We start from the raw sequence: 26,616 nt of genomic DNA on the forward strand, positions 1-26,616 counted from the left end.
ACACGATATAATTTCAACGTTATTTAGTGGTTTAATCGACGGTAAAAGTTTCGAAGGCAACGAAGACCAGCGACAACGGGGGCCTTTGAACTGTGCCGGCGACGTCGACTGTCCGCGTCTCTTTCTTTCTCATACGCTCTTATTCGTTGCGTTCGAAACTTTCATCGTCGATTAAACCACTAAATATTGGCCAGATTATATCGTGTTTGGTATCATTTTAATCAGAGAAATGCCACGAATATGTTGGTGAAAGTTCCATAATGATATCATAGAAAATAAAGAAGCTGAGGTCCTGGTGTTTCATTGTGATGACGCACGGGCCTTTAAACACGCTTCGGCCACGCGATACTATTTCATTCAATCCTTCTCTATGTTCGGCTCGTCGTTTGAAGTCTCGGCGGTAGACGCAGTCATAAAAATTTAGCCACCCTATTCTATCGAAGTCCGTTCAAAACACGGGTGTTGGGGCTTCGATAGAAGAATTACTGTAGCATCGCGGTGTCGGCTAATTTTGCCGCGATTCGACTTTGCCTTGACCATTGTCCCTCGAGTTTTCTCAGTCAGATCGTGATCCTAATCGCAGAACTAAATATCAGTAGAGTCATCAATTTTTTTAAAACATTTTTTATGGTACTTCTTGTAGACACGTCAAACTTTCTATCGTTTAACCTCATCACATCGTTGTTACGTATATGTTAGTAAGAATAACAACAACAAACTGTTGCAGATAGGAAAACAGAGCGTACGTTTAACGAGGCGTGTGAGAGAACAGACGAGGTAATTATCAAACGTATATTATTAGATGCAGATCAGCGTCTCCACTCTCTGAAAGCACAGTGATTTTCGCGGCGATGGAGGCTGCGGCTCGACAGACGGAATTAATTGCCGTGAACGAGGATTAAGAAGAAGGAGACCCGCCCACAGAATTCTCTAGGTCAGCAGGATGATCTTCGGAGCGAAAAAGGCGAGACAAGCGGGCCGTTGCGTTAGTAAGGACGACGCGACGCGCGTGGGTGGTTTCCCGCAAGCCGACCCGACTCGGTGGTCAGGTTTTACGCGAGGAAAGAACAATTTAGCAAAGGCTAGTACATCCCGTTCGCCCCGACTCGCTCGAGCGATTCACCGAAAGTTATCGGCACCTGTCTGTCATTCATATCGTACGTACGCGATACCTTGTCGGCGCACGTGTTTACCTAAGGCTTCGATCGCCTTCGAGTAAACCTTGATGTTAATCTACCGAATAATCGTTGCTTAGCCATAGCTAACGATTGTTCGTTTGCGAAGCACACGCCTGTTTGCCGATACTATCGCGACTATTTGCGGTGTAGAGTCTATCGGCGAATTCAGAGCGAAAGCTTGGACGTTCGAGACCGGTGAGAACGAATAGAAAAACCAAGGAAAATGTGAGAAGACTGTTTTCTGTTTTCCAAGGTGTGTCCGTCACGATAGCAAAATAAAATCCTTCCGCTCCGTACCTTTACCGTATACCGTACCCCCTCTATGAAATCTTAAATCAATTTCGCCAAAGAAAAACATGGATTTTACGAACATAATGAATGAAAAGTATGCGACTGTGATACGATCTGTGTTGATTGTATGTGCTAGCGAATGTGTTAATGTTCTTTTTCCGATCGTTCCGGATAAGAAGAAGACAACGGGGGTTAATCGACTCCAGCCGTGATCGATCGTACCAGAAGTCGCATCGTCAACCTGCATCTTGTTTCGCGACAGAGCAGAGACCCGATTGGCTGGCTCCATTAAAATTCTCCCGATGACTAATCCGCCAACCGCATTCCCTTTCGCGTGACGCGTAAAGCCGCGGCTCCGAAAACGGTAGTGGAATCCTGACTCGCGGATCCGCGTCACCAAACCGCTGTGCGATTACTAATTTTCATCGATCGGAAGGTCGCGTCGATCCCTCCACAGACGACAGGCTCAAAGTTGTAGCCTAAGTTACGGTACGTTTATGTCAGAAGCGGCTGTACGATCTCAGAAATACGAATATCCCCTCCACTGCGGGGCAGACAAATTTTTTTGTGTTTATTGTAAGACTAGCTTTTGCCCGCGGCTTCGCTCGCACAGAAAACCGTTTAATGCCTTCGGAAATTGATATTGTTTCTCCATATAAAACCTTTTGACCCCCCATTCACCCCTATAGAGTTTTAATTTTATGTCATGCCGCCATCTTAGATCTCAAAACCCCTTTTCACCCCCTTAGGGGATCAATTTTTTAAAATGCCGAAACAGGCGTTTGATTAATTATATCAAAGAGCATTAAGACGAAGTTTCAAGCAAATCCGACCACGAACAAAATATTCATCATACAAACGTTGCAACCCCTTTTCACCCCCTTGGGGGATGAATTTCGAAATATCCTTTCTTATCCCTTGTATAGGTCATAAAGGAAACCTCTGTGCAAAATTTCAGCTTTCTAAGTCCAAGGGTTTAGCCTGGGCGTTGATTAGTGAGTGAGTGAATGAGTCAGGACTGAATTTTTATATATAGAGATATAGGAGCCACTTAAGAACGTGTTCTTCGATGTACTATTTTCACTAGGATGAGAGTGATGTATTGATACTATTTCGATTCATTCAAGTTTGACACTGTGACAAATGGCACATTAATCTCGAAACACGGAAGGCATAGAAAGTTGAAATTTGGTACAGAGATAGCGGTTAGCCCAAAGGGGTGCACGAATATGCTTTCATCCCGGAAATCCGACAGGATTAATTGCTAAAAATAAATTGGTGGCATACCTCCAAAAATAAGCCAGCCGTTGATTTTTCGACGGGAATTATGCTAATAAATGCATAAAATCCGCGGTCTACCACAGCTCGAACGTGAACGTACCCTCGGAGAGGAGCCGGCAACCCTCGATCGAAGGGAACACGAGAGCATAATCGGCAGTGTCGATTCGAAACTGTGTCGCGTCCGAGTGCATCACGCTCCACAAATCGCGAGAATGACAGGGAACATGCGTGCGGTTCGGTATCGGTACGGGTTAAGAATTGATTTGCTCGAAAGGAGTCGCATCGGGGAAGCCTGTCAGGCCTCGGGACGGTGCTTGACGAGCAAGTAATGATAATTAATCGTTTCTCCGTGGACGTGCGTGTACTAGATCGAATCGACGCAACGCGACCGGACGAGAGGAGTGGAGAGAAGAGGAGAAACGAGAGGGAGCGCACGCGACCGTGCACGCGCCGAGTCGCACAGTTTCGCAAACCCTTCGTTCTACGGTGGCGAGCCCGATTCAGAGAGGAGAGCAGCGTGTCGACACCGTTTGAAATTTCGGAACGAACGAACGATCGCGGGAAAATGCTAAACGCTTCCACGAAAAATCGTGCCGCTCTCGGGACTGCAAGAACTGCGAGGACTGCTCGGTATTCCGCGGCCGCAACGCCACAGCCGTTGCCAAACCACTTCTTGCCAAATCGAGCATTTCCATGGAATCCCGGCTAACGCCGTTCACGGAGATTTTCAATTTTTCGACCCATAAACTTCGACAGACTACGTAAAATTTACGCTGATTAGTCTCTCAGAGATTTGCAACAACTCATATATTTTTGTTTCGTCAAACAATTCATTTTTACGTACTATTCCTACATGGAAGATTCTGTAGAGATCTGTTCTCATTATGACTGACAAAAGACACGATGCGTATCGATCGAAGAATCGAACTCAATGGATGTTTTACCAGTTTTTCGAATAATCCGGCAGACAGAAATTGAATGGAACCATTCAAGGAAACTCGACGGGAGCTGAAATGGTTAAGTCACGTCGATCTCCCGTCTTCTCGGAAAGATACGCAACGATCTCGATCTCGATCACGAACGGCGTCCGACGATAAACCGCTTCGCGAGGCAAAGCGAAGCAAATCGATCACGTTCGTTGTAGAAAACAAACGTGGATACGTAACAAAAATGATATTACGGACGAGTGAACCCGATACGACGAGCGAACCAGTGACACGCAAAGCGAATTAGAATACGGGAGTATATGTGTACGTGTACCGTTACGATAATGGTGAAAGTGGAGACACCCACTTGTTGAGCGGTTGCTGTTCGCAGGCGTCTCTGTCTCGTCGCGCGAATCGTCCACACTAGCTGGACAAAATCCAAAATCGATATTGCAAAAGTAGAAGAGCAAGGACGAAGACAAAGGTGCATTTCTATGGAGTCGTTTTTGGAAAACATTTGATATTCAAAATAATTTCGTGATACTGACTATTCACATCCGTCCGGATAAGAGAAAACATAAATAACGGGAGAAGTAGTTAACACTAAGCCTACCATTGCTGGTCAAATGACCGGTCTTACATTTTTAATTTTATAATTATTGAAATTATGACGTTGGTTACATGGAAAATGATTAGATAAATTTCTTTATTCAAGCGCATATTGCAATAAAAATTGCACGAAATCTAAATAAATAGAGCCTTGTCATTTTTATCAGCTAAAACACAGTTTAATTGCTTTCAGTGCTCGGTAGTTTTAGGTCAGAGATTTGACGCGATGTTCAATCTCGAAGCTAATTGCGAATTTTAGGAATTTATGATAAAAATGTGTGGGCATAGAGACAATCGAAAGATACAAAGAGGTTGAGATTATCAACCCAACCCCAAAGGAGAGACCGAGACTTGGTTCCTGTGTCCTGCAATTAATGCGGAGAATTTTTATTTTGCATAAAGATCCGCAAGCTAGTAATCAACGACGCAACGCGCGCGCGTGCACGCGGCATTGTATGACAATCCGACGAACGCGTTTGCGTTTTTGCGCGAGCCGCGCCGGTAAAGGCGACCGAAACGAAGGAAACTACAATTAGCATGATCGTTTGGATCGGCTGGCTCACCTTCCTCAATGTCTCGTCCGCCTACTTTTTCCACCGATCGAGTCCTAAAACGTTTCTACGGGATCCGCGAGAGAGAGAGGATAACTCGAAAGGATGTCAACGCCTTTGCGGGGTCCTCGAGCTTTCCAGTGATATCATCGACCACGACTAAACATTAAACAGTCGAAAAGACGCGCGGGCGGAGGACCCGCTTCTCCAAACCGAAAAGAGAAATTTGCGATGACGAATAGCTCGAAACGACGAACAGGACACGTGCGCAAACTTTCGAATTGTCCTGTGAAAATGAACGAAAGCGGAAGGAAAGGACGAATCTAGATTGGGAGACACTAAGCTCGTTTCTTTAAATTGGACCAGACAATTTAATGTAATATGAGAATATATATTAGTCATTTCATTTAAAAAATCTCGATAAAAATCAAAGTACTATAACAAAAAACAGATTATGTAAATGGCTATATGTTGCCCTAGAAACCATGCAACATTTGTTTGAAACATTTTTTCGTAGAACAAGTAGCTCACGAGTTATTTGAAGTCGCCATGTTACGAGACTCGCCTTGTATCGCATGCTTAAAACTTCGACAAGCTATTCTGAAGTGAACGCGAACCATTACAGGGACGTTACCGAATAAATGCGGAAATATTGAGACTGGTTCTCCATTGAATTGCGCTTGGCCTATTCTCTGGCGGAACCTTTATTCATCTTGCGAGACAATATCGCGCGTCGCGTCGGATAGATCCGAGGGATCTCCTTTCACCGGCGCAAAAAGAAGAGCATAATAGGACGAGCAACGACAAGAGAGCAGCCGGATGGTCGCGAGAACTTGTTGCTCGGCGTGTCGAGCCGCGATTTATCGATCTGCGATCGATGTACGACGCGCGTGCCGGCTACGGCTCGCGACTCGCGACGCCCAGCTGGAAACCTTCCGTTTTCTTTCTCTAGTCTCTCTCTTTCTCCAGTCGAGTCGATAAAAATGATTCCCCGATTCTCTGCGCCGCCGTGTCCACCACGCCTCGCAGCTCTCGCAGTCCCCAGGATGAATTACGACGAAATTCCACGCGGAAAAGGTTCCTGCCCTCGTGCCGTTCCCCTCGGAGGAATTATAACGCGAGCCGATAGAAATTTCTCACGTGGCACGCGCGACTTTCGTTCCTCGTCCGCCTTTGATCGCGTACCCGCACGCCAATTTATTGGCGAAAATACCGTCAGCACACTTCTCCATAGAATTTATTCGTGGTTTTATCGAGCGCGCGACCGTTTGCCGAACGAAAAATTGGAATCCTGACGAAAATAGGTGAGGTAGAAAATATTAGTGGTATTGAACGAAGACACTCGTTCTATGTAATCTAATGATTTCATTCTGAGGTTATTGCTTGGAAGAATGTTATCCAAAATGATACTGCAAATGTATGACTGCCATGCTAGTTGTAAGACAGCAATTTAGTTGTAAGACAGCAACTTATATACTTGTAAGACAGCAACTTACAGTTAGTTGTAAGACAGCAGTTATGTTAGTTGTAAGATAACAACTTAGTTGAAAGACAGCAACTTACTTGTAAGACAGCACTTAGTTGTAAGAGAGCAACTTAGTTGTAAGACTGTAGATGCAGGCAATAATTTTATTCCGAGATTATTGCTTGGGAGAATATTTTCCAAAATGATACAGACCACGAGACCGAATAAATATATGACTGTCATGCTAGTTGTAAGACAGGAACTTTGTTGTAAGACAGCACTTAGTTGTGAGACAGCAACTTACTTGTAAGACAGCAACTTACAATTGGTTGTAAGACAGCAACTTAGTTGTAATACAGCAACTTAGTTGTAAGACTGTAGGTGCAGGCAATAATTTTATTCCGAGATTATTGCTTGGAAGAATATTTTCCAAAATGATACAGACCACGAGACCGAATAAATATATGACTGTCATGCTAGTTGTAAGACAGGAACTTAGTTGTAATACAGCAACTTGTTAGTTGCAAGACAGCAACTTACTTGTAAGACAGCACATAATTGTAAGACAGCAACTTGTTAGTTGCAAGACAGCATTTAGTTGTAAAACAGCAAATTACTTGTAAGACAGCACTTACAATTAGTTGGGAGACAGCAACTTAGATGTAAGACTGTAGATGCAGGCAATAATTTTATTCCGAGCTTATTGCTTAGAAGAATATTTTCCAATATGATACAGCACCACGAGACCGAATAAATATATGACTGTCATGGTAGTTGTAGGACAGCAACTTAGTTGCAAGACCGTAGATACAAGAAACGAGTCTCGATAGATCGTACGACTGCATAGACTTGCGTCCACAGCTTCTCACAATGGTAAAAATTGTTCATATTGGACAGATGAAACAAGATAGGTTGAAAGTAGCATTTTGTTGGTAAAATAAAGTGTATGTGTATAGATATATTTGCAACGGTACCGTTATCGGGAACGCTACGCGATGCAATCGCGATCGACCGGCCGTATCTTCTATGGAAATGATTCTGTGATAAGAGCCGGCGCGGCGGATACTGTAGATACAGTGGATAGAAAACGGCGAACGATAGTGCCGTGGATACGCTCGGAGACGCGAATCCGCTGAAAAACGCTCGAACGCCGACGGCAGACCCGTTAGCAGAACGGATTCGAGCGTGTTCGAGCGTGTTCGAGCGTACGCCGCGCGTTGCTTCTAGCTCCCTGTTCCTCTCGCCGATATTTCCGGCTTGCCGTTGCTCTTGTTCGCGATCGGCCGACACACTTTGCCGATCTCAGAAAAACCGACCACCGGCCTAGACGCTTTTCTACTTTTACGCGGCCTTGCTCTTCCGCTGCTCTCTTCCACAGACCCGTCCTATAAAATCCTATAATATTTCTATAAAATGTAAAAAACTATCTTGAATAATGATATAAAGCAATTTTAAGTGGTACCCCAAGTTAATATTTTTGTTGGACAAACAGTAAAATCATTGTAGATTTTTATATTCTCGGATGACTACAGATTGATTTATATTTGCGGCATAAAAATATGCATTGAGATCATAAAGTGAATATCATAAGTAAATTGCAAATGTCACAAACAAAATTTACCGACGCAGTCGCACAGGTTCATCGATTTATCTTGAAATCAAACGAAAGGTAGAAACAATACAGCCACCGGTTATATTTGAACGAGAATTCCACGAAATTCGGACTGAATTAGTGTCAGGTTAAGAAACATGAAAATATTTTCAGCCATAGATCACCCGAAGCAATTACGAATTAGTCCGAGGGGGTAGGTAGTTGACCGGCGATCGCAAAGAAGAACGACGAACGCGCGTGTAACCAACACCGTGTAACGCGTGTAATATCTCGCGGTCCGGACGAGGAATCGATAGCAGAGGAATTTACATCCGCGCATAACTCTGCGCTGAAAACCGTATCGCGCAATTAACGCGACAATCTGCTCGATTGGTGTATCGTCGACGCGTCGATTGTATAATGATTTATTAGCGAGTCCGTCTCGGAGGCACTCCCTTCGGCCTTGCATCCGCATTTGTCGGACCAGATAAATCCTCCGAGGAAACCATCAAGCTTTTCGTCTTCGCGAGTGTTGGAGTACGCACCGAAATGCACGAGCATGCAAAGAACGAAAGGTCTTAATATGCGAACAGTATTTATTCACATCTGAACAACGTTTATTCCATTGTGCTGCGCTAATCGAATAAACATCTAGCATTGAAAAATACATTCAATCTCCCAACCTATAATCCCAACAGCAAGACTTGGATAAGACATTAAACCAAACAGCAAGAGTCAGCAGAAATGTGTATCAGCCTCTGGCGAAAATGTGGCGAAAAGTTTGAGAGATAAATCGACCGAAGAAGAGAGAGAGAAGAAGAAGAGCGATACCGTGGCTCGTTAGACGCATCGATCGTTCTATCAATGGCCGGATCGATCGATCGATGGATCGAGGAACACACGCAGGCAGGGTAGTCGGTTAGGAACGCGGTCGGCACCGATTTGTCGGAGCGGTTGTCAATCTCTCTCCATGTTGAGAGATACGCGCGCGTCAAAGGCAAGAAACGCTTCAAGGCCGTGCACCCGCTCGCGCCGCTCGCACGCGAGTGCACGCGAGTGCTGGCCGCAGCAGGCACGAATACCAGCTCTCGAACATCGAGGATCGATCGGGAACGAGGCCCGAAGCGATCCGAAACGCGCGGGCTCGCGAGGAATCGAACGGACGGAGCCCGCTTTTCTTGCGGTTCCGCGGTGCACGCGTCTATTTTCGACGCGTCCTTCGCATTTAAAAGATACGTCGACTTTCAAAATGGCCGGCCCCGAGCAAAGAAAACCTGCCGACAACGAGCTTTCATTGTCGCGAGGAAAATCGGTTGGGTCGAACGACCGACTCGATTGCTCGACAAGTTTCATTGCCTCCTGGAAGCTAATTACGAAATAATCGATCGCCGCGCCGTTTAAAGGGTGTACGAACCTTCGGATTATCCAGCAACTGCTCGGATCACTTGCGATCGTATTCGTGGCCCGAGAAGCTTGCTATTCCGACTTTCTATATCCTATAGTTTGGCCGAAACACGCGCCATACTCAACGGTGAGAAGAAATGTGCAAACACAACGCGACTCGAACGAAGAAAGTTGCGCAGAACGCCCAAGGCGAAGATTCGTTCCTACGGGTCCAATTTCGAACCAGTGGAACAAGTTTGAGCCTATTTTCGGTCGAACACGTACTCGGATCGGATTCCAGCAGGATCTACGATCTTCCCGGACGATCCCTCGCAGAATAATATTGACCGTGGACAATCGAATCTCATCGAACAGATTACGTAACTCCTTGTTAAATTTAGACAAACGATTCGAACGAGAGGCACGATTCTACTCGCGTCTCGAATCGACGACGAGACGGGACGAGGACGATCGATCGTGGCTCGATTAGTGGAACGGATGGCTCGGCACAATGCTGCATCGATTTGCATAAAAATGCCTAGAACCGGCGCATAATGCGGCTCAGCCTTTGCGCCTTGCTAGACCTTGGCGAGACCTCGACGCCACATCGCATCGACGGATCCGCGAAAGATGCCTACGCTTACAGGTTGTCGTGCGCGAAAATGGGAAACGCTGCTAACACATCTGCAAATTAACTGCATAATTATTATTATTATTATTATTATTATTATTATTATTATTATTATTATTATTATTATATACGGACCGAGGTCCTTTTATACAAATGTGTACAGTTTTGACGGTATAACTGATATAACAAAAAGAAGATATGACAAAAAATCTTGACATAAAATCTTAACCTAAGTCTTAACTAAAATTTACATAAAAATGGACCGTGCGAAACTAAACAAATACAGGTACGATTAACATATAGTATTGCGCAATTTTGTTTTGAATGTCTGTAACGTGCCATTAAAAAAATCGATATTGTTATAAAATATGTTAGAGCAAGCAATAATGCGATTTAATGGATTTCTTATACCATATGAGGATTTGGATTTCATTGTTTGAAATCCTGCTCTCGTTCTCAAAACACGTTCAGGTACGTAGAAATTGATTTGCCTAAGGAGTGCGGGACAATCTATATTGTTATTAATTAAATTGAAGATAAAGCTCTGGTCGGAAACTGTTCTACGATCGGATAATGTTTCAAGGTTGACTGTGTTTAATATTATTGAGTAATTATGATCAAAGAATGACATTGGGTTGTTTGTCTTATATGCACAAAACCTGAGGAATTTATGCTGCACTCTCTCTCTAGCATAATTTCATATTTAACGCTTTTCGGAGACCATATAGTTGACGCATATTCTAACTGGGGACGGACAAGGGTAATATATGTATAGCAACCTAAGTGTATGGATTGAATGAAAATCTGTGGAAAAACGAAGTATGAAACCGAGCATTCTTGAAGCGGAGTTGACAATGTGATAAAAATGGTTGGAAAAGTCTAGGGTAGAGGAGAAGTGAATTCCTAAGTCGTTAACTTCTGTTATTGAGGAGAAAATACAGTCATTAAGACGGTAAGGATATATGAGAGGTGCAGAACGACGGGAGGACCGCATAATATGGCATTTTTTAATGTTAAGATCCATACCGTTCCTGTGACACTAGTCGCAGAAACGGTCAAGGTCTATCTGTAGTCTGGAAGAATCATCCATGGACGAGATATGATGCTAAAGATTTTTAGATCATCTGCAAATAAGAGAAAGTTACGGTATTGAAAAATGGTGGTTAAATGGTTAAATTATGATCTTTATTGGGAATGTTGGAACCGACCGGGTGGAATGAAACAAAAGTTGATGAACATGATAATGTTGATGAACTTTCAGTGGATCCCCTTCCTCGGAGATGCGACGTTACGGTTACGTTACCGCTGAGAGAGATGCAATCGAGGAAAATCCGGAACAGAGACGCAGATTTTTCGCGATTGCTCGAACACTTAGCTCGAGACCGAAGCGTTGCATAATCGCATCCGTGGGTTCGCGAGCAGCGAACAAATCGGTGCATACCAATTTTTTGCATCGCATCGGCGAAGGTCGGAAAATGGAAGCTTGCGGCTCGATTCGCTGCCGTTCGACCCTGACAGAGTCGATCTTGCATATTAGTTAATATTCGCACGTGCATCGAGTGCATTAATATGGTCTTGGCTTGCATACCTTCGCCCGGTATCGATATGCATACTCATCGTCGCGATCGACTTGTCCAACTTTCGTCCTTGTCACGGTTAATGAAAACAACGTAGACTGTAAACCATGCTCAGCTTGGAATTCCGTGCTAGACCATCTAGGATCGTCGTTTCGCGCGTCAACATCGACCAACCCGATCATTCTTGCTACGAATTTGTTCGAACGATTCCGGAAATGTTCAGAATTGTTGTACAAAGACTGTGTTTCGAACAATTCTTAATAGACTGTAGATTTGATGCATTTACAGTAAAGCCTTGATCTAAGAGAAAACCCCGGGTCCGTTCTGTTTCTTAGATCCTGTGGTTGTACTATCAACGAAGCCGGACAATATAAATACGAACACTAGGGGTTCAATAGAAATGTATTCATTGATTTTTCTGAACCTTTCGCTCCTACTAATTTTTGTTAGGAATGAGTAAAATTGTATCTTAGTGTGCTTGTAACAGGTATTCCACAGACCGATTCCAATCAGAGTAAATAGTTTTGACGTTTCGAGAGTCCAATTTGCGCGTTCCAATTAGTTTTAAAAATAACCGTCGAGTGTTTAGCGATAATCCGCGAGCAACGGAAGGTGATGTGAACACACACTACGGTTATATAATTGGTGCGACTCTAACCGAGTAACCACGATGGGAGGCTACCTTGAACGTTGTCCAGTCCGCGTAACTCAAACCTAGTTGGCGAAGTTATGGTTCTCGAACCGGGGCTCCATTGTTTTTCACACGGTAAACCGAACAGAGCGACTGTTCAGGATAGACCATGGTGCGCCGGGTGCCATGATGAATTGGACACGCGATGTAACGGAACGCTGCGAGCCGCGAGCGTCGACTGCCAATTAAGCGTTAAATAAACCGCAATCTCCCCTCAAAATCAGGATCTTATTAGAAAATTAATACTTGTCTTCGGATCGCGATCGAATTAATTCGCGAGAACCGATCCGGCTCCGAGGCTATTATACACGGTACACAGTGCACACTACGCTACGCGGGCGCTTATGGCTTATGCGCCGTGTACCTTCGAGAGATACAACACGCCGAGGCCGGCGTCACAGTTTTTCCACGGCGGCGCGGTGGGCGAGTGAGTCAGGTTGCAATAATAACATAATAACAGTGGATCGGTTCGGCTCGGCTCGGCTCGGATCTGATCGAGCATGCTTTTGTTATCGGTCTGCCAGCGATCACGGTTTTCAACTCGAGTGAGTAATTGCCACGGGCATTTGCTTACACCGGTTCGGTGCAATGATCCCGAATACACGCGGACTGCGAGTCGCACCGGTAGAAAACCCTCGCCAATTATCACAAACGATCCCGACCATCCCCCAACCAGCGTTTTCGCGATTAGGTTAATGTCTTTACCTGAATGCAGAGCTGCAATCATTTAGCCTGCCCTAAAATCACGAGCATTTTTTACACTGTCCGAACGAGAGCTTATAGCTGTGATTCATTTGCTTTTTAACCCTCAGAAGAGGATTTCCAACTACATAATTGATGGTGCTTAACACGATTGACAGGTTTAGTTATCAAACTTTCGAAATTGCTTCATGTAGTAGACATATCAGTCTTTCCGTTGTCGTAACAGCTGTCCGTTTAATTGAATCGTCGGAAATTGAGTGGTGCAATAACGATTTTTGATATTTTGGACGTTTGCCAAATCAGAGTGATCCATTCGCTGAGTGTATGGATCTCGGGAGAGGCAGTCGGGATTTCTCGTAAATTTGTAGTGAGACAGCATGATTCGCGTCGACAATGCGAGTGCATAAGCTACGAGGCGAGCATAAACGTGTATCCGCGGCCACGATAGCGCACGCGTGATCGCGGCTCGCGCACTTTCACGGTCCACGTGGCAAGCATAATGCGTCACGAATTCCGGCGTGCGACTTTTCGAACGGAAATCAATCATTTAATATACTCTCTCTCTCTTTCCCGCCGTGTTTCTCGCTTGTTCGCGAGCGTAATTGACCGCGATAGCCGCGGGTTCGATCGATTAACGGCCGATCAGATCCACGGACGTGGAACGCGCGACCCGGACGCGAGGATTAGTGATGGGACTGATACCGAGGTCATCAATGATACACCATTCAATTCAACAACAAAATATGTAGTCTGTTAGAAGTGCCGATATGTATCAAGATTCTAAGTGCCTGATATCAATTATTGGGTACTTATGGCGTTCATATCCATCCTGCGTTCCATACCAACAATTTTGTTTTGTACTATAACCAGTGGCACGTTACCCTATGGCAGTGGTGGCGAACCTATGACACGCGGGTCAGATACTGACCCACGAAGGCTTTGTAAGTGACCCACACGCGTTTATTGTAGGGTAACTGCACCAGTGAATGAACATTTAAGAAATTGTTCAGGAAGATATTTTATTTAAAAAAAATATATGTGAATTAAAGGAATCTCATATATGCCAAATGGCTCCCTTGTATACTTCATTTGTCAAAAATAAAAATGAACACAAATAAAATGAAATTATTATTATTTTTCTTTATTAAACGTTAAATAAAAAATATAAAAAATACCAGTCAATGAACACTACATTCTAGTAATTGAACAATGATGGTCCAATGAATGAACAAAATTACTAAACAATATTCTCCCATTTATTTAACTCTTTAGTCACAAAAAATCCCCTAGAATTAATTTTCTTTGGCTCCGTTATCTTTGTTAAAACATCCTGTCTCTTGTACCAAACCGTATCTGAAATCTCTGGCCATTTCCATACCTTCTCTTTTTCACATTCTACCATTGTTGTCACTTCATGAACACTCTGTTCATTTATTGAGCTATGAGTAATATCGTGGACCCGTGAATAGACACAACGAATTTTTAACGAAATATTCATTTTATAGCTATTTTTGTGATTTATATTCAATATTTAAACCCACGTACATCTATATCGTTAGTAACTTTTATCTCATGTGTAAAAGAAAAGTATAAAAACTCATGTGTAAAAGAAAAGGTCGTGTATACATACCTTACTAGTCTTAGCTCTGTTGCACACACTCAACGCACTTGGTCAAAATAGGCCATCTTAGAAACTAATGGTCAATTGGCCAATATAAACCAATAGGAATACAGCTACGAAAAAGAGTCATATATTCCATTCGCCCAAGAGTCATTATCGCTAGTATGCCGTGCGGCTTAAAATTTGTTGAAATATATAAAAGGGCTCATTTGCTGGTGCCCGTTTATTCACTGGTACAGTTACCCTAATATTGATCTGCAAAAGTTAAAGTTATAAAAATCAAAAAGAAAACTATAAAACCTTTTTTTGATTATTTCAAAAGTGAGAACCGAAAAGATTCAACTGTCAACTTTATCTTTCAACAAAATGTTTGATGTTTCCAAATAATTGGCATCCTTCCCCCCGCTCCCCTTCTAATTGAAGCCACTAACTTATGACCCACGGGCTTGTATTTAAAAAAGAAATAAAAATAATTGACTCACTCTTCAAAAAGGTTCGCCATCACTGCCCTATGGGCAACTTGGCCGAAATCCAAGATCCAAATTCTACGTTCTTCCCCGGAGGCCCCGAAATTCTACTTTGCCCAAGGCCCCAACTAGTTTAAGCGCGCTACTGACTATAACATTTACAACATAAAATAGTTCAACAAATTATTTGTCAAAATCATTGCCATAATCTGAATTCAGGATGTTCGAAGATACTGCATGAATTTTACAAATTTTGCAGTTTTGTGATGAGATACTTCTCTGGTATAAAAGAGGTGAATTGATTACTTTCGTCACCGTTGTATTTGACGCGCGTATCGATACCAGATTAAAATTCGTACACTAGTACATAGTACATAGACAGTACGAATACAAGAATCGGATACATGGCCAATGAAAATCCATTAACATTGCGAATTCTCGGTTACGACAGTCGAATGCTCGTCGAATCGTGATTTCACGGTTACGGTACATCTAAATTGCGCAACCAGATAGCCTAAGCGGCGAGGAAAAGCCGAACCCTCTCGATAAGACCTCGCGCTATCGGAAAATTCTGCATACCCCGTGTCAATAGCAGAGATTCTGCGAGTGGATTGCGCAAACGACTCGCATCGCGCGGATTATTTATCTTCCAAGAGTTTTTCTGTTGCCGTCCAGCGTTTCACTCTCGCTGGATTCTAACGATCTACGCAATTTTTCGTCGACTGTGCACGATAATCGATCCTCAAGCGAACCTTCGTAGCTTAGACATGCATGTAACGACGATTCTTAGCGAAGTGGAAAATGAAAATCAATTTTGCTGTGCAATGTTAGAAACGTTATGGGCTGATAGGTACCGGACTCCTTAGACTTTTTACTGATTTAATCATTAGCCAGTGTTGGCCACCGTTAAACTTTAGAATTTTGCGTAACATGTTGGTTGTATATCGTATGTTCTACACTAGTATATGAATTTTTCGTGAAGAATAGGAACAATCACTTGTATACATGGTGCCTCAGCTGAAGAAGGCCACCTAAATATCTCCTTTATTTTTAATGGCACAAAAATTTTGTTTTGTCTGTCAATTTTGTTTTGTCCGGTTATTTTTTCATAGTTTTCTCAAGGTCATCGTTATTTTTTATCGGGAAAACAATAGTTTTTTTATTCCATCTTGTTATGACTTAAGTACATTCAAATGTATTTTTTCAGCCGCCATAAGATGGAATAAAAAGAAAATAAGTTTTCCCGATAAAAAAATAACGATGATGATAACTGAAAATATAACCGGACGAAAGCCCTTCGATACCATTTTAATTATGCCATAAATATTTTTTGTGCCATTAAAAATAAAGGAGATATTTCGGTGGCCTCCTTCAGCTGAGACACCCTGTATGCCCAACTGTTGCTCGGATGATTTTGAGTGCAACTTTCTTCAAATACTTATTGTTATCCGGTTGCGAAGAGTGTTGCATACATGTCGCGTGAAAATTGAATTCCGAGAAAAATCGCCGATGCTATATCGATCCCGGCTGAATAATCGTTCCCACGAGGATCGTCCGTTCGTGGAAAAAAGTGAGAAAAAGCGGAAAAAGGAGGCCGCGAGGCAGCTTCGAAGGAGTTAATGAAGCCGGCTTGTGAAACTCGCGAGCGTGCGCGCGCGTGTGGGAGAGTATGAACGATGGGAATAGAGAAAAAAGAACATCGGAGAACAGATAAGAGATGGAAGAGGAGGGACAGGAAGAAGGGGAAGCCTTGAGGTGTCGTCGAGACCGCGTAACGATCGTTGAAAGCGTTTACGAGAGAGCCGAGATAGCCGCGTTGCGCGAGAAAACGCAGCCGATATGCGGCGGCACGAGCGTGCATCGCGTGTTGCATTGTCTTTGAATGACGAGCGACACGTCCTTCGATCCGCAAGCAGAACGCTTGCACGCGTGCGTCGCCGTCGCCGGTGCATCGTTGCGATTTTGCAACCGTGAGCATCTCTCGCGCTTCTAGTATTCGAAATATTGGCTCAAGTTATGGTGTCGTTTCTTATTCCTCGCGTGTATGTACACGAACGTCAATATTTTCTTTAAGCTATAGATGCTTGAATCCGTACTTTCGAAGAAGAAGAGGAAGACCACTACGAAAGCGTCGAAGGGTGCATTTATAGTGGAGCTGCGAGCATCGATGATAGCGGCGCGGTGAAAACAAGCCAACATTCGTGACAACATTTCGACACATACTAATGAAAAAGTACATATGTATTTTCTTTGTTTTTCTTTTTGTTTCACCGCACAGCTCACCTCGCTGCTCCACTATAAATCCACCCTAAGAAATGCAAGCGCAAATGCGAGGAATGTTTGGTGATGCATTTTTCAATTTCGACGAAAGAGTTTGTCGTCAAGCGACCTGTATTTTGAGCGACGGCGATTTTACGCGAAAAGTTCCCTAATTGCACCCGGCCGACGATAACAACAGCCGCGAGTCTACTTAACCGTCGAGATATTTTAAAACCGCCAGGAACGATAACACGCAATCCTCGCAAGAAAACTATCCGTCATTATCGCTGTTAGAACGTCCATTGTTTTACCGCGAGTATGAACCGACGAGCGCAGACAGTCCGGACAGCGAACCGAGCGCGAATAGAAATTCAAATCGGTCGATCTTCTGCGCGTCGCTCGCGGAATACAAACGGCAAGCGTTCGTAGAAAGCGACAGGAATTCTGTTTTCCGAAGGTTAATTAAGACCGTGATTGTTGTCTGCGCCAATTAAACGGTCGAGGACCCTGTCCTGTGCTGTCCCGTCTGCGCGTCTCGCGCTTGACATTCGGTCGAACGCGTTCGCGAATAAAACTTCGAATTCGAGAAATTCTCTGCAAGACGCTGGAATTAAATGAATGTTCGTTTCTTCCTTTAATTATTTTAGCAGAGAGTGAGTATACTCAATCATATATTGTCATAAAAATCGCACAAAATCTAAATAAATGAAATCTTGCCATTTTCATAAGACAATATTTTCTAATGGCACGTTACAGGCATTCAAAACAAAATTGCGCAATACTATATGTTAATCGTACCTGTATTTGTTTAGTTTCGCACGGTCCATTTTTATGTAAATTTTAGTTAAGACTTAGGTTAAGATTTTATGTCAAGATTTTTTGTCATATCTTCTTTTTGTTATATCAATTATACTGTCAAAACTGTACACATTTGTATAAAAGGACCTCGGTTCGTATATAATAATAATAATAATATTATACAATACATATTCGAGAGAGAGAGAAATAACTCTCCTCCCGATCGTTCCCATAAGCAGAAGGGAATTCAGCGCGGCTAGCCGGTCTCGTAACTCTGCGTTGCATCGACGACGCGATGCATTAGCGATGTCGCGATACACGCGATTTCGATTCCGATTCGACCCCCTCGAATCGAATCGAAGCTCGCGCGGACGCGCATCTGAAATCGGCGGCTCTCCGGCCCTCTTCTTTTTCGGTAAGCTGTGCTTTCTGTTCTTTATCTGCCGCAAACTATTCCCCGTACCGCGTTCTGCACTCCCGCGCGCGCTCGTGATTTCGCAACGTGAACACGCACAGACACACGCACGCGGGCGACAGTCACGCCGCACCGCGCCGCAGCCAGAAAAAACAATCGCAGTGCATCGAACGAACGACGAGTCTCGAAACTCTCCCACGCTACGCAGAAGATGGATCCGAAAATTGAGCAGGGAAAGAGTCTCTCAATAAAAGCGCTCTGTGTGCCATCGACAATGTTCTGAAGATTGCGGCAATCAGTAATGGGGGTAGTATAGGCTCGATTTGTAACTAGAAAGGGACTAGAATCTTACTAGAAAAATGGCTCGAAACATGGGTTTGCGCGGTTTCGTTTAATGTCCTTATACGAGCAAATTTTGTGCTGATTGAGGGCTCATTCGAAAGAGGAAGGTTCGCCGCATGGTGCTCTGGTCATCATAGCAGTCAAAAAGTCTTTTAGAGACAGAAAAATGCATTGAAATCTGCTGGTTTTTTTTTCCTAGATTTTTACTCTACTTTGGACACTAATATTATTAGATATAAACATAATCTCGTTAACCTCATGACCAGAGCACCATGCGGTGAACCTTCCTCTTTCGAATGAGCCCTCAATCAGCACAAAATTTGCTCGTATAAGGACATTAAACGAAACCGCGCAAACCCATGTTTCGAGCCATTTTTCTAGTAAGATTCTAGTCCCTTTCTAGTTACAAATCGAGGGTATACTATCCCCTTAACCCTCTGCTGCACGAGATCATATATTGTCCCAACCAGTTGCACCAGAGCTCTGATAAAATTGCCGATGGATGTTCGAAGGGAGCATTATCCGATATCTGTGTGTTTCGAGTGCAGATTGGGTTAGGATGAAGGGTCGAAAACGAATCGGATGGAAAGCGGGTTTCGTTGCCGGAAGAATAGCGCGACACGTCGCATCTTATCCCATCGGATCGGATCGAATCGGATCGGATCGGATCGTTGTTGGCTGGTGTATGTAAATGCACGTTATATCTGGTATCGCGCCGTATTACATTCTGTGCCGGTCTGGCTGTGGCCGGTCGCGGTCGGTTGTGTGTCCGGGCATTGTGTACTGTGTACAGCGTCGGAGATTAGAGACACGGGCACGGGAACGTTGCGCATTCCAGCATTCTCGGCGGCGAGAACCACGATCGAGAGATCGAGGGATCTAGGGGCGAACCTCGAGAGAGAGCCCGCACGACCCGGCCCGGCTCGGACCGGCCACGCACGACCGACAATTAATCGTGCAAGATGGAAAACGCGGCCAGCGCGCACGCAGGAATGCGCGTGATGCGCGTAACATCGACAATCAGGCCTGTGATTGCGCTACACGGGAATCAAATTAGCATCGAGCAGCATCGCCATTAGAGCCTGGACACTCGAGCGGAGCTATACATACGAGAACGATAGGCCTATTTGCGGATCTCCTCGCCTCGCTTCGCCTCGCTCGGAGACAGCAGAGCGAGCGACCGCGACAGGCTGTTTAGGCCACGTTTACACTGGAGCACGCTTCACCAGAAATTACGTCAGCAGACGTCGCTACTCTCAATTTCAACCGAGCCGGACCAGTACTCTGAGAGTCAACCTTTGTTCATACTTCCCACTGTAATGGTTGGATCCTAGTTACGAACCTGAGGGCGTGGCCTTATCGCTCCTGGATGGAGCAACCTCTACTAGCAGTCTAAAATCCTGCATCCCCTAATGCTTGTAGATCTAAGGATCACAATCCTCGTTCTCTTTGTGGGAAGAGTAGGCGTGGCCTTCTCTGAATAGGCGTGGCTTAGTGGCTCCCGGCGTAAACGGAGCGAAATCGACACCCCACCGTGGAATCTTGTACGCTCCGAACTTGAGCTCGATATCCTTCAATAATTTAGCTCCGGTGAGTCGTCTCGGAGACGATCTCCTTCGGCCACGCTCGGCTCGCTCGCCGATTAGATTCGCGGAGAGTAACAGCCGGCACTAAATCAGTTTCTGTTCGGCCATTTCGTATCGGGCCGCCGAACAATGCCGCGATTGATCCGGGAGAGCCTTTCCGCATTTGCGTGCCACAACGGCGTTTATCTTCCAGCACGGAGACGCACTCGAACGCGGGGGTAAACACGCGGATGCTTTACGCGCGTAACACACTCTGCCTCCGGTTTCATAGATCGTTGGTGCATTGGCGAGGCCTCTGCGACTGTGTGTTCGTTTCGTTGCGTTTCGCACGCATGCCAAGAGATATCGCGACACAGGGTAAGGCTGCGTTTACACTGTCAAGGGACACGTGTTCGAAATTCTCCGCAGAAATGAGGATAGAGATCGTCAGCGTTGCATCTTGTTGCTGGCACATCGATATACAGGCCTCTTCGTTTCCCGGTAGCAACGAGAATGAACAATCGAGCCGTTTAATGGAACAAATTGGTGCAAGTCGAAACAAAACAGTTGATCAATGTAAAAGTTCTATAAAGCACAGTGTCATCGAGGGAGGATACCGGTACGCAGGATCGTTGACGCGTGGCATTTCATTTCGAAACTTTTCGATAATGTTCTCTCGACTCGGCAAGCAACAGCGTATCGATTCAAATTCGATAACGCTGTTTTCTTTGAAGCGGGCAACTTCGTTGCACACCGGCGCGACAAGCTCGACGATGGGCGTCGGTTAGAAATTCCTCGAGCTATCGAAAGACCGATGATGACCGGGAAATTGACGAGTATTTCTGGACCACGATGCCGGCAGACTTTCGCGATCCTGTTCCGATCGAACTCGACAGCGTTTGCCATCGATGCGCGTCCACCTCCACCTTCGGTGGGATGATTAACCTGGGCTCGGACCTGGACCTGGACGAGGAATGGCTGGTTTACACGGAGCTCACGGAGAACGCGTTCCTCGCCGCGAAGAGGAACTCGCAGAACATGCTGATCGATAGAGTATCGAAATCTGCGGGTTCCACACCGAGAACGAAGAAGGCGGACGCCAGAGGATCGGCGAAGAGCAAGAATGATCGTCGAAACGCGTCCCAAACGAATCGCGATCAAACAGTCTTGGACATGGGAGCTGACGGCGACAAGGCGCGAGAAATGGCGTCTCTGTCCATGAGGCACAGCCTTTTCCCACATGTGCCGCCATACGTCAACTTTCAGAGCCACGAGAACCGATCCAAGATGCTGCCAAAAGATCTTAGACAGCTGCTGCAGTGGAGGAGCACGACCACTATGCCCAGGATCCTCGTCAAGATCATTGTGAACTCTGGTTATCGTATCGTCAGCCAGAACTCTGACTGGTCAGCTGTTTGGTACCCTTCGTTCAGGGATACTTCGAAATATCAACGATTGAAGAACTACCAAAAGGTAATTCTGCGTTTATGACAGAAATGAGTAGATGAAATTATTAATAAAGATTTACTCTGCCGGTCGTTCCAGGTAAACAGCATCCCAGGCTCGCACAACCTGGGCAACAAGGACCTGCTCTGGCTGAACCTGAGCAAGATGATGAAGAAGTTCAAGCACGAGTACAACTTCATGCCTCGCACCTACATCCTGCCGAGGGAGATCCACAAGTTCGAGTACGTGTGGCAGAAGTACCGCGTCGGTGGCACGTGGATCATCAAGCCGCCGACCTCGGGTCGCGGCCAGGGTATTAAAGTGATCAATCAATGGTGGGAGATTCCGAAGTGGCACTCGATGATCGTCCAGCGTTACATCTCGAGGCCGAGGTTAATCAACGGCTCCAAGTTCGATCTGCGCGTCTACGTTCTCGTAACGAGCGTCAATCCGACGAGGATCTATATTTACAAGGAGGGCTTGGTTCGGTTCGCCTCGGTCAGGTAATTCAGAATTACAGCCAGCCATCGTTCGGACAATCAGCTGTTCAAGTAGTCTCGCCAATTTTTCCGACGTGAAACGTGTCTGTGTGTTTCAGGTACATCCGCGGTATGAATCTGAGCGACAAGTGCATGCACCTGACCAACACCAGCGTGAACAAGCTGAACCCCGGCTACGTGATGAACGACGGGCTGAACGCGCTCAGAGCACACAAGTGGTCGTTCGGTAATTTATGGAGTCACTTGTCCGAGGAGGGCATGGACGTTGCGGAGCTGTGGTCCAAGATCAAAGACATTGTTATCAAGACCCTGATAGCCGCAGAATCGAGCATGAACGCCGCCATTTCGGAGAACCTAACCTCCAGGTACACCAGCTACGAACTGTACGGATTCGACGTGCTGCTCGACGAGACTTTCAAACCGTGGCTCCTCGAAGTCAACATTCTGCCGTCGTTGCACACGGATTCAGCGCTTGATACCATCATCAAGGTAGATACCAGATCATCCTACTGCGTTCCTTCTTTCACTTGAACCATTGTCCGTTGCACTCGTGTCCATTGGACGCAGTTGCAATTCGCTGAATTAGGTCCCAGAAAGAATTAGGAGCAGTAGCGCGTTATAACTAGTTGAGGCCTTGGGCAAAGTAGAATTTGGATCTTGGATCTTGGTTTGTGTTCGGGGCCCCCTTTTGCTTGGGGCCCCGGGCATTTGCCCAAGTTGCCCATAGGGTAACGCGCCACTGATTAGGAGTCCTACTAGGAACCGAAAATATTTTTAGAACCTCCAGTAAAATTATGTCTGGATTTCTGGTTTTGAGGGTCCTCTGGTCAGGAACGTGTTGAACATGGCTGGCTACCAGGTACCGAAGACTAGTCAAACGTCTGCGAAGAACAGCTGCAGAAAGTACGACTCGATCGGTCACGACGCGAAGCTGTACAGCATGTCTCTGAGTCTTCCAGAGAAGACAAAACAGAACGAGATCAACGCGATGCAGAGCCGTGAGGAATATTTGGACCGGATCGTGGAGACCTTAACCAGGGACGACATCAGACAGTTGATTCGATACGAAGACGAGCTGACTCAGATCGGTGACTTCGAGAAGATCTTCCCAACAAAGGACGCCTACCCGTATCTAAGGTTCTTCGAAGTAGAGAGGTACTACGATCGTCTCTTAGACGCCTGGGAGCATCGCTATCATAACCAAAGGAACGAAGGTATCGAGAGACTGAGGAAGTACTGCGAGCAGATGCGGCATTTGGACGCCAGCGGCAATTAAGCAAGATTTCCTATCCTTTCAGCTAATCTTCACGGTTCTGTTAATTGTGTTACACTGTGATTTAATTACGTAATTACATTGTGCCTCCCCATCATGTCGATAAATTGGTTATTCAATTACACAGACGCAATCGAATTGCATCGTTCCAACTTTTTATTGCAGCTCCGCTTACTTCTGTTACGAATTTATGAATAACATCCATAATTGATCGTACTCGCCGCTGATCAAAGAGATCTTCATTACGAATTACAGAAAGAAAAATTTTCTACTTGTTCGAAGAGCACCAGAAATCACATTAGAATTTCCTTCTTTTTTCTAATCGTTTTAGCCTAATCGTTTCTATTGTCTCAGCAACTACAACTACTTCCTTTTATTATAATTCCATAAACTCTGCAGACTTGTAAGTATAATCCATACAGAGTAATTCTGTAATTGGCATGCTTTCGGCCAAATGATCGTTTGACAGGATCAACGGTATCGTGGTCTCGAGGATGACGCTGCACCGGCGATCTCGATCGATTCAACGTACATATATGTATACAATTTTGCCAATAGATCGTGCATATTAGGCGTTCCATTGTATCGAAACCTTTGTTAAACGCCCGTAGATAATTGGCGAAATTCTAACGTAACAGGACCCTATCGGGCCGCGATATCGCCGGCAATTAAGATACCAGAGACACAACACGCCCCCGAACCGACCCGAACCGAACCAGCGTATAAACGATTTCGTCCAGTGCGGCATTCGATGTGAATGGAATCCCAGAAATTCGGACGAAACCTTACGCTTGTTAATCTACCTTAGAGTTGCGCAACACCGTAACCGCGAGACGTAAGTCGTTTTAAAGCTATATCGGTCAGGCTGACGTCGTTCGACCATCGTATCATTTGTTACCCCGATCTCCACAACAGACTTCCTTTAATCCGATTTCCCGTCCGGTTTCGCGTGCAACAAACGGCGAACCCACGGGTTTCATCGAGAATCACGGTCTCGAGGCGAGTTCCAAAACAAATATTTCAAACTGCATAAAGCTACCTCCGGAATAAGAGACCTGTACGATCTAAGAAACAACACGGACCCGAGGGTTTTTCTTAGCTCAAGGCTTTACTGTTATTATTGCCTTTTTATTTTCTATTATTCGACAATTTTCGTCCGTATTCCGGTTCCGAATCGCTGTCAGAAGAGATGAGAGAATTCCCAGACGAAACAAACAGAGCCAATGCCATGCTGGTGACCGTCCAATCATGGCGCAATTTTCGCCGAAAAAACAATCGTAATGGAACAGAACGCTCGTTGCGCAACCACCCGCATTAACGACGATGCACGCTGTGGAAACGTTTACAACCGACGATTCCGATAAAGCCAGGCCTGAAAGTGTTTCCTATCCTCCGGTGCAACGGATGGTTTCACAATGATCTTCGAGCACACGGCTCCGCTACGCTCGGTTCGCATTGTTGATCCTGCGAGGAATCGGCCTCTGCGCGCTCTCGGCAAAATTATTCAGTCGCAACGCTTCTTCTCCCATCGATGTCCGATTTCTTTCAAACATAGTAACCACGCTTTCTTAAGCCTTTATCACACTCTACAATGATAGTGAAGGATACGGCGAGATGATTGGCTTGAAATCTTCAACACACTTTTCACACCTCAAATGAAACTGTTGTCTGAAATCATAGACCGTCTTCCCATAACTGTGCTTAAATAAATGAGTCAATTCACTCGTTTCCTACGAAAGGAATATGTTCACGATGAAGACGAGCAACGAAGCAAATGCTGGCAGCGATCGTACTCGGAGAAACGCGTCATTTTTGTACACGACAGATTTTGTTCGAAATCTTCTGACTGGATGTTGCACAGATGTTATAAGGGGTTAAACAGCTTTAAATGCAGTCGGTCACGGCTCGTCACCTGCTCGGAAGGTGACGCAAGCGAGCGATCGAGCAATCGACCGGTGAAAGCTCGTCGGAGCGGAGACTTCAGAAGGCATGAATCACTTCCTGAAAATTCCGTGGACTTCCAGCAGCTTTCATACGGTCGAGACGACCTTCTGCAGCCACCGTTATCGACGTCATAGTCCCGTGTGCAACCCAGTTACCTTTCCGCTTTCAGCAAACCCTGTCGAAGGCTTTCGTCGACGTTCAACGCTCTAAACCTGCTATACTCAACCTGCGGCCAAGCTTCTATTTCTGTGTCCCGAAACATTTATATTCCTTATTAAGTCATTGTTTAAACATTTTTGGACACCCTGTATAATGTATCTACTATATGCTGCGGCTCGTGTAGGTTCAGTATGGCTGCTCGTCTCCAAAAAAAATTTTACCTGGACGATGCAATCCACGGAGCCATCGAAACTTTCCTTCGTTAATTGTTCGTGGCAATTATGCTGCACCGTGTTGCAGCGTACCGCGTAACTCAAAGAAATCACGTAGCGATAAGCGAAAGAAACTATTTTACAATCGGTCGGAGAACAGAGTACCGTAAACTCATCGGTTTTTATTGATCCTCGTAAACGTGAAACGTTCGAGCGCAAAAATCTCCGAGAAAGAGGAAAGTTCTAGGCTCGACGACCTCTAGGAATTTCGGTGGACCCCTCTAATCTTTATCGCTCAGGTTTCCCTTTCCGAAAAGCTTCGACGGGCCGCGATTAGGCTCGTAATACCTGTCTGGAGTCTAGACTCGCGCCAGGTAGAAACTCGCGTCGGATGCTACGCAGAAACGCAACGAGTCTGTTCGTCTCGATGTAAAAACGACAAAAGAGTCGTAGATAAATGGAAGAATATAAGATAGTGGCAGGAATAGTCGACGTTCGGAAGCATAAGTTCTCCATCTAACGACGAGTAGGCGGTCTTAAATTGTTTTTCCAGCAGATACACGTGTTCTGTTCTCGGTCGCGGTCGAGCGTGATAAAATAGGGGACTGTTTACCGTGGCTGCGTTCCGACTGTCGCATTATTAGCGAGTGTACGGCTGCGTGACTCTGACAATCAGAGCAGAATGAGATCTGAAATTCGCAATCTCACGAATGAATCCGCTCGGGTGTCTAATTACCGC

The 26,616-nt window shown here is 45.2% G+C and overlaps 2 protein-coding genes across 3 annotated transcripts in view; one reads left to right on the forward strand and one right to left on the reverse strand.

Annotated features, from left to right (window-relative positions):
* Positions 1-26,616, reverse strand: part of LOC143208836 (rho GTPase-activating protein 20) — a 289,326-nt gene that overhangs the window by 253,580 nt on the left and 9,130 nt on the right. The gene's annotated exons all lie outside the window — the stretch shown is intronic.
* On the forward strand, positions 19,198-23,776 carry LOC143209498 (tubulin monoglutamylase TTLL4). Its single transcript, XM_076425244.1, has 4 exons — positions 19,198-21,816; positions 21,889-22,292; positions 22,388-22,778; positions 23,107-23,776. Exons 1-4 carry the CDS (start codon positions 21,196-21,198, stop codon positions 23,563-23,565), a joined length of 1,875 nt encoding a protein of 624 aa, XP_076281359.1. The 5' UTR covers positions 19,198-21,195; the 3' UTR covers positions 23,566-23,776.

The sequence above is a fragment of the Lasioglossum baleicum genome, chromosome 1 (genome assembly GCF_051020765.1).
Source record: "Lasioglossum baleicum chromosome 1, iyLasBale1, whole genome shotgun sequence".
Classification (NCBI taxonomy): domain Eukaryota; kingdom Metazoa; phylum Arthropoda; class Insecta; order Hymenoptera; family Halictidae; genus Lasioglossum; species Lasioglossum baleicum.